At 46.0% G+C, this 15,599-nt stretch overlaps 1 protein-coding gene across 1 annotated transcript; it reads left to right on the forward strand.

Moving 5' to 3' along the window:
* Window positions 1–8,950: 8,950 nt before the first annotated feature.
* IL19 (interleukin 19) lies at window positions 8,951–14,714 on the forward strand. Its single transcript, XM_077775132.1, has 5 exons — window positions 8,951–9,094; window positions 9,247–9,312; window positions 12,042–12,194; window positions 13,138–13,212; window positions 14,610–14,714. The coding sequence occupies exons 1-5, from the start codon at window positions 8,951–8,953 to the stop codon at window positions 14,703–14,705; spliced, it is 534 nt and encodes a 177-aa protein (XP_077631258.1). The 3' UTR covers window positions 14,706–14,714.
* Window positions 14,715–15,599: the final 885 nt, after the last annotated feature.

Genomic DNA, 15,599 nt, shown 5'->3' on the forward strand with positions numbered 1-15,599 from the left:
GACTCTTGAATGCTGAGAACAAACTGAGGACTCATTGGTGTGGGAGGGAGGGGGGAGATGGGCATGGAGGAGGGCACTTGTGGGGATGAGCACTGGGTGTTATATGGAAACCAACTTGACAATAAACTATTTTAAAAAAAAGATAACAATAAAATTTTTTCCAAAAAAAAAAAAAAAGAGTGGGGGTGCTGGAGCCAGGCTGCCTCGATGGCATTCATCTCCATCACCTGCTCCCCAGCTGCCCTTAGGTGAAGCACTTGACAGGTGTCACTCTTCACAGCTAAAATAGACACAAATGTAGCATGTACCTTGAGGAACAGGTAGAAACATCAAAAGCGATCATGCATATAGGTGCTTAATACTGTGCCTGGGCTGATAAATGTGCTTAATAGTCGTTAGCTACTTCTGTTAATCTAACCCCATTCAGTCTGTGAATTCTGAGTTGGTGACCATGAGAAATGTAAGGTAATGGAATGAAAAACATGTCCGATATTTGAACCTGATACTATTCTTCTGGTTCTCCCTGGAACAAATTGAGACACAGTGCTAGAGAGCAGGACTTTGCCTTCTCCCAATGGCTCCCACCTCCTTGGGTAGACTTTCATGGCATGTTGCCTCAAAAGAAGTGCAATTGTGATATGTTTATACTGGTGGGATGGGGGAGGAAAGTAAGCATGTTAGTATGGGCATTGTACAAGAACTACATTTTATCTTCTATTATAATTGGCTGATAGATCATTTCTAAAATGAAGAATATAAACTAGCGATAAATACTTGTCCTTTAGAATTATGGAGCTAGGTAGCAGAAGAGGAAGCTGAATGTTAATGGGTGTTGCCTACAGGGCATAGGAATAGAGGGTAGAGAGGGCAGGGGTGACTACAGTTTTCATCATATATATGCCTTCTAAAATTACATGCATGGTAATCTTTGATAAAAAATTAAAATTAGGGGTGTCTGGGTGGCTCAGTCGGTTAAGTGTTTGACTCCGGCTCGGGTCATGATTTCACGGTTCGTGGGTTCGAGCCCCATGTCAGGATCTGTGCTGATGGCTCAGAGCCTGGAGCCTGCTTCAGATTCTGTGTCTCCCTCTTTCTCTGCCCCTCCCCTGCTCACACTCTCTCTCTCTCTCTCTGTGTCTCAAAAATAAACATTAAAAAAAATTAAAATTAAAATACAAATAAATGCAATGTATTCTCTTGGAGTCTGTGGTCAGTGGGGATTTACTGCATAGCTAAGGAAGTTTAAGCTTCGGGTCCTTCACTTGCATGGGCTCCCTCCATGTCTCTGGGGAGTCTTAGCCATGTGTTTCCATGTCATATGTTCGTATAAAATTCAAGAGAGGAAGGTATGTTAGCTGTAATCAGTTAAGATCAGTGACCTTTTTCAGTCCAACTTCCCCTCCTGACAGGTGACATTAGAGAATACACAGTATGTGGGAGATCAGGCTAAGGAGCAGTTGACTTGGGGATGCATTTGCCTTTTAGCGAGTTATATTTCCATGGCTTCTAATCACATCTGTGTGTGGTTAAGATTTTTCTGGCCATCCTGGTGTGAGAATCACATCCAGAATGGTCCTTCCACCCACGGTGCTGATTCCTGTTACTGGAAGTGTGCGAGGAGTAGAAGAGAAACAAGATTTGAGATGTATGGAGATAGAAGGAAGTGTGTTGAAAACTCAGTCATCAGTCATTTAAAACAGCACACCAAAGATTTGGTTTTCATTAAAGTCAAGTCAACATAGAAATACTTATTCAATAACATAATATATATGATTAGAAATGAATCACATAGTGTCTTATCTTCTGACAGGAACCCTGTAAAACAGAAATTACTTGGAATTATCAGACCGGTCACATATGTCATGCATTTCACCTATCAACAACAAAAACCCAATTCTGGACAACCATATCAGAGGAAATACAGACTTATCTTTTTATTCTCTTCATAGAAAATAACACTTAAAAAATCATTGTCGGGGTGCCTGGATGGTTCAGTTGGTTGAGGGTTAGACTTTGGCTCAGGTCATGATCTCACAGTTCATGAGTTCAAGCCCTGCATTGGGCTCGCTGCTATCAGTGCAGAGCCGTCTTCAGATTCTCTGTCCTCTTCTCCCTCTTTCCCTTCCCTGCTTGCTCTCTCTACTTCAAACATAAATAAAAACATGAAAAAAATTATTGTCAAAGAAGAAGCAAACAAAGAGATGTTACATAGCAAATTTATAAAAGGGTTCAGTCATCTTCCTGGATTTCATGGTATGTGGTATTTGTCAGCTTTTAAAATTTATGATTTGTTATTTCTTTTATCATTCTTTAAAAATTTTTTAATGTTTATTTATTTTTGAGAGAGAGACAGACAGACAGACCACAAGTGATGGAGGGCAGAGAAACAGGAGACACAGAAACCAAAGGAGGCTCCAGGCTCTGAGCTGTCAGCACGGAGCCCAATGACCTGAGCCAAAGTTGGATGCTCAACCGGCTGAAACACCCAGGTGCCCCTCTTTTATCATTCTAAATAAAGATTCACTTTGTCTCAATGTTTTACTTTTATTTTAAAATTTCTTTTCTTCAGAAGTACTCTCCCTCCCTGATTGTATGATCTACAGGCCTCATACAAACTGGGTCTGGCCCTGGCTGGGGTTGACCATCTATCTATTGAGGGTTCAGTGTACAGTTGCCAGATTTGGCAAATGAAAATACAAACTGAGGCTGGTGGGGGTGGAGGGGAGGGGGGTGATGGGCATGAAGGAGAGCATTTGTGGGGATGAGCACTGGGTGTTATATGGAAACCAACTTGACAATAAACTATTAAAAAAAAAGAAAATACAGTAAAATACAGTTAACTATCAGTTTCAGATGGAAAAGCACCAAAATGCGTTTATCTGAAATTCAAAGTTAACTTGGCATCTGGTATCCATCCAGTGGGAATATGAAAGAAAGAGGAGTCAACTCAACCAGGGTAGGGGTAGGCAGGGTGAAGGAGAGAAGGGGGCAGAGGGAAAGGAAGAGGGGAGAGACTTCACACAGGATGTCACCCCAGAGTTAAGTCTTGAAAGCTGGATAGCATTTGCAAAGCAGAAAAGCAAGAGGAGTGCTTCCTAGGTGAAAAGAAGCAGTGAGCTGTCCGGGGCTCTCAAGATTGGAAAAGTGGACAAGGTCTGGATTGTGATGGTTCTAAAGTTCTATGGAGAGAGGCTTACCCTTTATCCTGGTAGCCCCCGGGAGGCATGATGGGAGTTGTAGTCTGAGCAGCACCAAGACTGCGTTTGCATTTTAGAAAATCTGGCTGCCTAGGAGAGGATGGGTTGCTGGGAATGAGACCAGGTCAGACCAGGTCAGTGACCTAGGAAAGGATGGGGAGGCAATGCTCGGACGCTTTCCACTACCCATCCTTGGCTTCTCTTCCCCAGTCTCTATAGGGGTTGTTTCATGCCATTTGACCCATAGAATCCATTGGCATAAGGTGCCAAACAGCACCTGAGGCTCTAGATCAGACTTGACTGAGAGCCCTGTGGGTGAAAAAGAAGAAGGCATGGCCAGATGTTTGTAACATAGGTAACCAAGTTGTCCTTCCTTCCCCCACGAGGCAGGATCAGCCAGTTCAAATTTCCTTAGGTCATGGACTTCCTGGGAGGAGGCAAGTCAGGACAGCTTAGCTTGGGAGAGTTACATCACCTCCCCTGCTAAACAGGCTTGAGGTTCCCCATAGCTTTGTGTTCCGTTCCACTCCACTTGATCCTAAAATGAGAGGGCAGTATGCGGTTAGAAACGGCAATAAGCTAGAAGTCAAGAGATGGAGGTTTGAGAACAGGGTGCCACTTCTTCAGCATGTGGCTGGCTCATGCCTGCATCTGTTCATTGTTATAATGGGAATGCTGAAATGGATGCTCTCTGCTATTGTTTCTGACTCTCCTTTCTAAATCCCAAATGAAGGAGAAACTTTTTAGGTTTAAAGTCCCCATGAACTGAAATATGTATCCTTTTATGCTTTATTTTAAAAGCTATATACAAATTCCAAATGTATCCTTACAATCCAAATGTATTTATCTACACATGTAAACATTGATATTCTTTCTGTTTTTAAGTTCTTATTTACTTCCTAGATGGCATATCTATTCGTCAATATCAACATTTTTTTCTTTGGCAGATCATTTCTCTATCATTCTTTCTAGTGTTGTACAGTCCTCACAATGATATGTACAAAATTATTCATACAGACCTAATCGATTTTGTCCAGATCACTCAGTAGGGCCACACTACTCAACACCATGGAGCTTCATTCCCATAAAAGGCAATGGGCATGGTGCCTTCTGGAGTTGTGCAATGCCTAGCTCATTTTTTGTCTGAGCTCTAGGACTTAGCATTTAGAGGAGTGGGCTGGCTGCACTCTTTTATGGAGAGTAAACTGCTGTTGCACTACCACGGATGGTTCATGAAGTCGGAGTGCATGGGAAGGGGGATTGGAAGGCATAAGAGAGCTGTGTCCAGCATATGTCAAACTCAGAACATTCTCCATTCTGGCTCAAAAGTCTTCTTTCACATGCTTTCTGCTTCCCCATGTACCAAACAGAAAATGGAGCTCTGGTATTCCAATGGTGAATCAACCGATTCTAGAAGACCCAATTCTAACCCTAGACATAGCTCTAAATTTACCAATCAAACCCATGATTTGACTGCTGTCCTGGAAGGGATACTATTCCATCTCAATCTATATCCTTACTTTATATATTAACTGTTAGGCAGAAAGGCTTAGATTGGAGGAAAATCATTTCTCACTGTCCCTCCTCATTCCCAATTTAGGGGTTCAAAAAGGGACTGTAAAATTAAAAAAACAAAGTTATCATTTTTTAATCTCCTATTATGTACCAGGCCTTTTGTTGAGGGCTTATATTTAATCATTTAATCTACACACCCTGCCCACATGGTGACTATTCAGTAGGCACAATTAGCACCATCTTGCCTTCGGTCTGACACCCACAAGGAGGCTGAGGCAGGCAGCCTAAGCCAGGCGGCCCTGCAGAGAGATATCCTAGCAGCTAGGATACACTGTGTGCTGGAGGGGAGCTATAAACACATAACATAGTTTTCCTTTCATAGTTTCCTGATAGGACATCTCTGCCCTGAAATGAAGGCTGGCTCAGGACATACAGTCTGAGCACAAGGGGATGAAGACAGGGTAGGAGCCAGCACGGACAGTTTTGCAATCAGAAGGTGGAGTCACCATCTGTGAGCTATGAGCCAGGCAGCTCAGGCCGTGCTGGGAAAACAGCACCCACTTTCCTGTTCCCTCCTTCTGTGGGGAAGCAGGGATGGGTGGGGGGCAGAAGCTCAAAAGAGCTTCATTCTCCCTGTCAGAAGGAACAGAGAGACACCTATTAACTCCTAACGAAGATGTCTTGTCCTTTCCCAGGTACCTGGCACACAGCATCAGAACAAATAATATTTATTGAGTACTTACTATGGATCAAGTCCATTAGCTCATTCAAATCCTCATAGTTTGTGTTACCTATTTTACTGAGCTTCAGAAAAGTCTTAACTGGCTTGTCTCATGCCCAACAGAGAAGAGGGAAAGTCAGGATTAAATCTAGAGCCACACCGTGGCCACAACGATCCACTGCTTCTTACAACATATATTATTTCATTAAGTCCAAGATGCTGGACAACACAGTTTTTAGCCCCTGGAGCTCCTTTCCCTTGCACTTAACCCCATAAAAAGTCCCCGGGCTTCCCTGCCCCTCTTTCTTCTCTGCCAATGACTTTCTTTTCTGCCAGTGATCTGCCCATCACTCCCCAGTCTGCTACCCGAAAGGTCTGCTCCAGCCCATTGTCCAAGGGGCCCAGTGGACAATTGCACCCCATCCTAGAACTGCCTCATTCGGTAGAAACAAGTTCTACTTAGTCTGTGATTTCATGTTTGGGGAGGGAGCTTTTTATATCCTATCTTTCCCTCACCATCACCTCAAACCCTGGTCCTTGGAGAAGTCATGGTATAGGGTTTGTATACACAAAGTGATTTCGACGGAGGGTCTTCTCTTCCAAGAGCTCTAAGCTCAGTTCTTGACTCTGCCACTGGCTGCTCAGCCCCTCTACTTCCTAGTCTCATTTTCTTTCCCTGCATGAATCAAGATGAAGTGGCTTTCCAAGGGAAATGATAAAGAGGAAAGAGACGATGTCCAAATACATGGTTGCATAAAAGAATGCATGGAGAGCATGTAGTTAGTGCCTGGTACAAAGAGGTGCTCCACAGCTGTATGAAGCACCTGGCAGATGGAGTGTGCTGGGGCACCTGCAGAATCTCCTGGGACTGGCTGCTGTCAGGGTGTGGCCATCAGGAGAGAACTTTCCTGAGTTTGCCCACAGGGCACAGTTGGTGGCATGCCACAGCAATCGGGAAAGTGACCTCACTTGGATTTTTCTGAATGGACACAGAATTGCAAGAAATTCTCATTTGCATGGAGATGGGGAGTTCATTCTTCCTAGAAGCTGCATGTCAAGACCCAGAAGAAAGAGGCATTTCTTAATAATGATTAATCAGCTATATCTCAAAGAAGCAAGAAAACAATTAAGGAAATGAGATGCTAAGGAAACAAGGAAAAAAAACAATTCCCCAAAGGTGGACCCACCCAGTAAACCTTGACAGCATTTCCTCTTATCCACCTGCATAAAAGTGACCGTCCCTTCCCAACCGGCAAGGAGCGCCGAGGGAGAAGACACAGGAGCAGCCTGGGAGCACCTAGTGAGAGGTAAGGCTCACACGGGGCTTCGCTGGAGGGTTTGAGCCATGCGGCCCTAGCCCTCATCTCTCACTGCTGCAGAGATGTGACCTGTTGTCATTGTGTATGGCCTGTGATGTCCTAGGCCTTGGAACTTTGTAGGATGCGGAGGGGTACTCCATAGAGAGGATGAACCTTCTAGTACGTTGTTCTCAATAAGAAAAGATGGAGCATGGGGAAGAAGGAAGGAAAGGGGGAGGGAAACTAATATTTACTTTTTGTTCCAGGAGCTTGTGCTGGGCACTTGATATCTATCTTTTTTTAAGGCTTTGCAGTATTAAATGGCTCTTTAAATGTAAGGAGAATCGCTGTTCAGCGGGAGCCGATCAGAAAGGTGGTCCTGTCTGTCTGGTGAGAAGGGATCTGCTGGGATGCTCAGCTGAGCCCCCGGCCGAATGGTACTGTAAGTGGGATGGGGTGGTGGTGAGGGCAGCCGGCTCAAGGCCAGCCTGCTTGTCTTCCAGTCCTGGCTCTGCCACCTGCTGGCCGCCCACCTTGGGCAGGTTTCTTCAGTTCTCTGTCTCAGTTTCCTCTTGAATAGAATTGGGGCAGAAAACAACCCACCTCACAGGGTGGTTGTGAGCATTAGATTATTATGGAAAATGCTTGGCACAATGCCCAACACACATGGCCTGTACGATAAACAGTAGATGTTACTATTATCTGAGTCGGCCGAGATGTCTCCGATTGCCTAACCTAGCTAAGGGGAGCATCTTTCTCCCCTTCACAATGGGGTTCAGGCATGGGATGATCGGAAAATGTTCCCCTGCTTCTGAGAGGTGTCTTGTCAGGAGAAAAACTGTGTTCTCTTCCTACTCACGTGACTTTCCAGAAGCATCCTAGTTGCCTTGAGAGGCATTAGAGCTGTGGGGGACTCTACAGTCTTCTATTTTCCTGTTTTGCCAGAAAGAGATTGGAAAAAGAGGAATTAGGGCCTTTAGTATGATGCCTGCCACTGGCTGAGGCCTCATTCTATACCTGTGCGCTCACCGGGAATGACTGACATAGAGTTAAGAAGACATGAGGCAAAATGATTTTCTAAACAGGATTTGCTGTGTCTTTCTAGAGCCTGAGAATCCCAAGGAAGACTGGGGAGGGGTGGTGGGGAGCGGGGGCTGCCGAGGTTCACACTCACACACACGTGCTTTAAAGCGGTCACAACAGGAGCCAGGGTGAGGAGTTGGGTGGGGGGTTCCTCAGCCCCCCCAGCTGGCTTCCTATCTCCTATGCTGCCACACGCCACATTCACACTGGCACACACGTGGCTCCAAGAAAAAGTGCTGAGCAGGCACCACTGAGGACACTGGGCAGAGCTCTGGTCTAGTCACACGCAAGTCCTAAGACTTCTCTTTAAGGCTAAGTCCTGGGCTAGTGCTGGGGAAAGACCATGAAAGAGAATCAACGAGCTGTGCAATTACATCGTGTGCCCTTTTCTCAATGTGTCTGGGTGACACCGTGAAAGCGGTTTAATGGACAAGGCAGAGAGCAGGATGGAGGCAGGGAGGGTGATGGAATGAGCAAAGATGGTAAGTCCGAGTCTGGCCCTGCCTAGGACTAGCTTAGTTGCAAACATGTCCCTCACAGCCCCGGTTCAGTGGGCTCAGTGGGCAAGTCCCCAACTTGCCCTCCTCTCTTGCTTCACAGTGCCTAATGAGTTATTTTCCAGAAGAAGGTGACATCTTCATAGATGACTTCAAACAAATGATTTTAAGCAGATACACATCGAGGATTTATAACAAAAGGGTGTCGCCTATTTCAGGAGCAAACATTAAAAAAACCAAATGTGCTTTTAGGGTTTTTCAGATCTGTTGCCTAATTCCTAGGGCATATTACCAACACTGTTTTTCCTATTTAATTTATTACAAACAATGCTTTTCAACACTGTTGACAAAGTGAGCATGTTGAGTCATAATGGAGTGATACCATACGAATATACTCTCTGGGGCTTGAAAGAGTACTGTAGAGTGCATTCTGGGGTGAAGGTGGGGGCTCAGTCAATTGATTAAAGAAAACCAGAGGAGAAGACACATGACCATGAACACCACAAGGCTGAGGTAGTGAGTCTTGTTTCCTTGGTTGCTGTGGACTGCCTCGTGAGGTCCAAAGGGCAGAACCGTCAGGGGTCTCTATTGCTTTCTGCTCTCAGATCGGCAGCTGACTTCCATCCCTTCCTGCAGGATATGAAGGCACAGCGTGTTTCCCTCCAGCTCATGGCTGCTATACTCTTCTTGTGCTCAGTGCATGCCCGAGGTCTTAGGAGATGTCTGGTTTCCATCGACATACGCCATATAGAAGAGAGTTTCCAAGAAATCAAAAAAACCATCGTGAGTAGAGGTTCAGGGTGAAGGTGTGGGCAAGGAGTGTGTCTCCGCATACATCTTCACTTGAAGAACAAGTTCCTTTTCATTATTTTTTGTGTCTCAGGGGGACATGGAATGTTTATTGCTTGTGTCTGCTCTTATGTTTCTTTCCATAGCAAGCTAAAGACACCTTCCAAAATGTCACCATCCTGGCCACGTCGGAGACCCTGCATGGCATTAAGGTATTGGCCCAAATCTGCTTTTTCTTGCATTGTTATTTTTATGGAAAAGTAGCTCCAGGCTGAGAAAGAAATCCCCACCCTGTCTTCCCTTTTCTAATCTCCAGCGTACTCCAAATATTCCGGTTTCTTATTTGCCAGCTGATGCATTAGGGCGCACTTGTGTCTTAGGGACTTGGAAGCCCCTTAGGAAGGATCAAAAAAGCACCACTTAACTAGGGAGAGATTGGGGGTAACACACACTCGATTCGGACAGGCTGTCTGTGGCTCGGGGTGATTCTGGAAGGTTTCATGGGGGAGCTGAGGAAATGAGCAGTGGCTTAAAAGCTGAGTTGGCTGTGGGTCAGTGGATAAGGGAGGAAGGAGTCGAGATCAAGGAGACTATGTGTGAGATAATGAATGTGTGTCAGGGAACAGTGAGGCAGCCAGGCTTGTGGTCTGAGGGACATGCAGGTGAATGAGGTGAGCGGGAGAGGATGAGGTGGAGAAATATACACTGGAGTCATTTTACCAAGAACCTTAAGTCAGGCTGAGCATCGACCTTATAATAATACAGACAATGGGGAGTCACTATAGGTTTCTGGATTGAAGACTGTATGACCACAGACCTTTCACAAAGACAGTCTGGTGATGTTCTTTATAGTGGAGAATGTGAAGCAGGGAGGCCAGTAAGGAGATCAGTCCAATGGTCCAGATGAGAGATATTGAGGGTGTGTTGTAAAACAGTTGACTTATGGGGCACCTAGGTGGCTCAGTTGGTTAAGCGTCTGACTTCAGCTCAGGTCAGATCTCACGGTTTGTGGGTTCGAGCCCCACATTGGGCTCTGTGCTGACAGCTCAGAGCCTGGAGCCTGTTTCGGAATCTGTGTCTCCCTCTCTCTCTGCCCCTCCCCTACTCATGCTCTGTCTCTCTCTGTCTCAAAAATAACTAAACTATAAAAATTTAAAAAAAAAAAAAACAGTTGACTTATGAGGTGAGAATTCACTTTACAGAAGGAGCCATTGGGAAGAGCTTTGAAGATGAGCTCTTCCAGGGACACCTGGGTGGCTCAGTTGGTTAAGCGTCCAGCTCTTGGTTTTGGCTCAGGTCATGATCTTGTGGGATCGAGCCCCACCCATGTCCTGCACTGATAGTGCAGAACCTGCTTGGGATTCTCTCTCTCTTCCTTTCTCTCTGCGCCTCCTCTGTTCATGCTCTCTCTACAAAATAAATAAATAAACATTTTTTAAAAATGAGCTCCTCCAGTCCTTGTAAGCATTCTAGAAACATCCAGTTTTTTCAGGTATTTATCTCCCAGAGTAGGAGGGACAGCTGCACTGATTACTCTTTTTATTTTTTCCTTATCTCTGACAGTATTGGACCTGATTTATTTCCTTATCTCTAGGCAGTATTGGGCCTGATTTATTTGTAGTAAACAGATGTAGCCACTTACTAAATACTGTTCGAGCCAACTGTATAAGAGACTCCCTGGATATCTCAGCTGGAAGGGACCCAAAAGGCCACCTATTCCAAAATAACATTTTCAAATGAGCAAATTGATAGATAGCTTGGGCAAGAAAAGGACTAGTCAGTGGTTGAGCCAGTGGCTAAACTCCGAGCTCCCTCTGTCTCCAGATTCTCTCTCTTCTCCAGAACTAGAAATCGCTGATGGGGTCTAAGGAAAGGGGTCAATGGAGATGCAGTTCTATATCATCACGTTTTCTCCCTCTCTCCCTGGTAAAACAAAGGCGTGCAACGTTTTGCCTCTTTGGTTAAGGGAGCTAGCAGGAGAGAAGGAGAAGTGTTTTTGCATTTGCGAGTAGACTTTGTCATCTAGGAAAAGCTGTTGTGGGGCCAAGGAAGCTTTGCCGCTTTAATGTTAATGAAGATGGATGCAGTTCCCCTCTGCACACTTCTCCCTTCTCAGACTGAGCTAAAAATCTTCGGCGGAGCAACTCACCAACTCTCCTCTTCGGGGGCAATGTAAATTGCTAGAAGAAAATCCCGCCTGGCCAGCAGCCTGAGCTGTGTCCTGGGAATTCAACACCATCTCCCCAACCCCACCCCCTTAGGGAGATGCGCACTCTGCTGGCTGTGGACCTGCCCAGATGTATATGCATTTGTGCAGCTGTCCGTGTCCATTCTTGCACATCTTAGCTCCATTTGGATGATCCCTGCAGTTTAAAAAGGACAGATTGGAGTGGTGGGGGAAGCAGAGCAGGATAAACACAATGTCGTTACAATGGAAGGAATATGTGCCCAGCAGACACTTGGTGCGCAGTAGCTATTGGTATTTATATATTTGTATTTGTATATGTGTTGATGGATGGGAGATGGACCCAAGGAGCAAGCTGAAGCACATCATAAGGAAGTGCTTTTCCAGAAAGCTGTGCAGGCAGGGATCCTTTCAAAAGGCAGATGCCTAATTCCTGGATGGACTTTAAGCTGAAGTTAGTGATGGCATGTTAGGGATGTTGCAGAGAGAATTCTAGTCTGTGACTGGGCTCCATCACTTGTTACTGTACTTCCTGGCCATTAGAAAGAGGAGGTGAAACGCAATCTCTCCTCAGTGCCTTCATCAAAAGCAGCTTTGATGTGGTAAAAAGAGTTGGACACTCTGAGACCAAAAGGAATTTGAAAAATTTACTTTTAGCTATTTCAATCCTTGATGCCCCCACCCAAAAAAGACTGCTTTGGTTCTAAGACAGTCAGAGAGAGGGCTTCTGGAGCTTTCTCTAACTTGTGTCTGTAGCCCTTAGATGTATGCTGTGTGACCAAGAACCTCCTGGCATTTTACGTGGACAAGGTGTTCAAGGACCATCAGGAGCTGAACCCCCAAATCTTGAGAAAACTCAGCAGCATTGCCAACTCTTTCCTCTACATGCACAGAGCTCTGCAACAATGTGTGAGTTGCCACATCAGGATCTCTGAACATCTGTTTCCCGTCCGCCCCAGGGCATGCTGTGCCCAGCTGGCTCTCTGAAATGGTTCTTGGACAAAAGGAAATTCCCTGCCCTGTCATCCATGGGGGGAACTGTCCAGAATCTCTTCCTCAGGGCTTCCTCCCTCCTGATACCCCATCGGACCTGCTTTCCTCACACATAATCCTCCTGAGGTGACCGCTTATATCAAAGCACTCCTCAAGTGATCTCAGGGTTGGCTTATGAGAGAGCCATGCCCAGGAGTCCAGGCTTGTCCTAAGCATCTCCCTATCTCTCTAGTTTCTTTGTTTGGGACCCTTTGGGGTTTTCATACCAATTAACCTCTACGTTGTTCCCTCCGATAGTCCCTCCCTACAGGCTGCCTGTAAATTCATTGCGATCTATTAAAAACAAACACCAGAAAGAAAACTAAACCCAAACAAACCCAACAAAAACTTAGACCAGGAGAAATCCGGGTTCTAGCCCCATCCCTGCCAATGATCACCGGAGTGACTTTGTAGAAAATCACCTCTCCTTTCTGTCCCTAAGATTCTAAAATTGTTAGAAGTCATGACCCTGGCTGTACTTACATTATGTTTCATTTAATCGATTACTTAATTAACTAATCCAATAAATACTTAGTGCCTCCCTTGCAGGGTGCTGCATTCACAGAGCGGTGACCAAACAGATTTGGCACCTACTTCTCTGGCCCTTCTGGTCGGGCGAGCTGTAAGTCCAGGGAAAGAACAAAAGCCCTGGGCCAACACAGGGTGACTCTACAAACAGACCCTCCTCCCCCTTGCTGCTCCAACCTGAGTTTACCCACCTGCCTCACCTTGGGAAGAAGGAGGAATGTCGCCCCTCAGGTGGAAAGAGCGGGCTGGGTAGAAAGGTCCTCTGATGGGTATTTCCTCCCCTTGATCACAGCAGATGCAAAAGCAGTGTCACTGCAGGGAGGAAGCCACCAACATCACCAGAACCATCCTTGACAACTACAGTGAGGTAAGGATGGGGTGGGGGGGATGTGGAAGACAGAGATGGAAAGTGGGACCCTGAGTGACAGGGCCCCAGCCCTTCAGCCCCCGCTCCACACAGTCACTCATGGACACAACAAGAGTTTAGTGCCGGTCATCCCAATCCCGTGTGTCAGCAAAGTGTGTTGGTCTTACCCCCTTTGCTGATTTCTGGGCCCCCCTTCTCCATCACACCTCCACCATCTTCTTCTGCCCTCACATATCAGAACTAACCTGTGTTCAATTTTGAGGGAAAGCACACACTACTTCCGATGGGTGTGACACAGAGGGAACACAGATCCCCAGCGAACTGTAAGCTGTGATGTACAGAACATGTCACCTGCTAGGTGTCACTGGGGGAGGCAACTGCCACCAGCATTCTGAGGGTGACAAAGAGCAGTGCTTCTCCCATACATGCAGGTGTAGAATGCACATGTAAGAGAGAGGTAGGGTACCAACTGTGTTATTTACAGCCGTCCTTTGTCAAAATAAAATACAGGTTCTGGCTTAGGAAGTCTTGAATCATGCGGAAGATTCTGCATTTCAACCACACTCCCAAATGATGCTAATGCTTTGAGTCAGAGCAAGGAGGCGGGAGGTGTGCACAGCCTCCTTGTGGAGAGGCTCCGTAGGATAACATTATAACAATAGCTGGGACTTGAATTGTTCTTACCACAAGCCAGGTATTGTTCCAAGGACAGTACAGGTATCAACACCTGTGTTCCTCATAACGGCGCTATGAGCCATTATTGACATTTGATAAATGAGGAAACGGAGGCACAAACAGGTTATGTAATTTAACTAATGTAACTACCGCAACCAAGTGGTGGAGGTAGGACTCGATCTCGGGCTCTCTGGCTCTACAGGATATACTTTTGGATCTTACCGTCTCCTTGCAGTCTGCTGGAAAGGGGTGGGATAAGTCAGGAAACCTGAGTCCTAGTTCCGGTTCTGCTAGGGGCTTCAGTGCTTTCATATGTCAGATGCGGACAGCGTGCTCCCCCACCCACTGGAGAGCACCGCTGGGGTTGAGACTTCCTTGGGGAGAAGTAAAGCAAGCTGATGAAAAAGGAAAACAAGCAAAAGAACTGGCCAGTAAGGCGTGTGTGTGTGTGTGTGTGTGTGTGTGTGTGTGTGTTTCTATGAAAAAAAAAAGAAGGCAAAAAATGAAGAGTTTTTAATTTTGTTTATAAGCTGCTGATAGGATGTAAGCATTTGTGTGGGGGAGACAACGTAGGTTGGCTGCTAGAAAAATAATTTGGGGTGTGAATGTTCCGACAATATAATTGATGAATAAAAGGAAAACCTCATGAGGACTGGAACATAGCCTTTGACGATGACAAAGGCTAGAAAAGCAAGTTCTGATGATGATTTTCCTGGTTTCAGCTGGAGGTTAGATCAGTGGCCATCAAGTCTCTGGGAGAACTTGACGTCTTTCTAACCTGGATTGACAAGAATCATCAAGGAACTTCTGCTGCCTGACAACCAACCAGAACCTAACGCCCCAGGGAGAAGCTGCCCCCACCCCCCCTTCCAGGCTTCTTGAGGGGAGGGAGATGGGAAAGTCCCAGTTCTTATGCAGATAAGGGTTATTTTAAAAAGACCTCCCTCAAGCTTTCCGAATTCTCTCCCCTGGGGCTGGGGTATTGCAGGGAAAAATCTAGGTTTGAACAGATCTCAGTTTGCACCTGCAAGGCCCACCTGCTGGGCCCAGACTGCTGATTGCACCTGAAAGTAGCCAAATAGTCTGCTGTCATATTTATAATAAACAGGTCTGTAAGGTCCCGAGGGCCACCGAGGTGGGGACAGGTCGGCTTTCCCCTAATTTATTGTACGGTTGTCTTTCCCACGACTGTGATGGGAACAGAATGATAACTTGTAGTGCATATTGTACTGACCGATTTTTCCTGAATAAACTCAGTCTTCCATCAGTTAGCAGAAGTGTCTCCTCGTTCAGCCAAGGCGGATCAAGGAATTGTAAGTGGTGAAGATTAGGAGTGAAAGGAGCCTTATGGGGCGCCTGAGTGGCTCAGCCGGTTAAGTGGTGGCTCAGGTCATGGTCTCCCAGTTCATGAGTTCAAGCCTCGCATCTGGCTCTGTGAGGACAGGACCAAGCCTGCTTGAAATTCGCTGTCTCCCTCTTTCTCTGCCCCTCCCCCGACAGAGCTCCCTCCCTCTCTCTCAAAATAGATAAATAAATACTTCTAAAAAGTGAAAGGGGACTTAAAGAATGCACATAGATGGGGAACTGAGGCTAGAGAGGGATAAGAATCACTGAGCCCCAAAGTGAGTCAGTGCAGAGACGGGCTCCACACTGGGTCTTCAAAGCCTCTACCCCGCACCCTGTCCTCCCTCCACAGATGGTCAGGGAGATGG

Source organism: Crocuta crocuta, unplaced genomic scaffold (assembly GCF_008692635.1).
Source record: "Crocuta crocuta isolate KB4526 unplaced genomic scaffold, BGI_CrCroc_1.0 scaffold207, whole genome shotgun sequence".
In the NCBI taxonomy this organism is placed as follows: Eukaryota; Metazoa; Chordata; class Mammalia; order Carnivora; family Hyaenidae; genus Crocuta; species Crocuta crocuta.

Bases quoted from the DNA above. Each gene is read 5' to 3' on its own strand.
- IL19 (XM_077775132.1), top strand. From the start codon at position 8,951: ATGAAGGCACAGCGTGTTTCCCTCCAGCTCATGGCTGCTATACTCTTC. The intron at 9,095-9,246 runs GTGAGTAGAGGT...TTCTTTCCATAG, and splicing joins AAGAAATCAAAAAAACCATC to CAAGCTAAAGACACCTTCCA. The intron at 12,195-13,137 runs GTGAGTTGCCAC...CCTTGATCACAG, and splicing joins ACAGAGCTCTGCAACAATGT to CAGATGCAAAAGCAGTGTCA.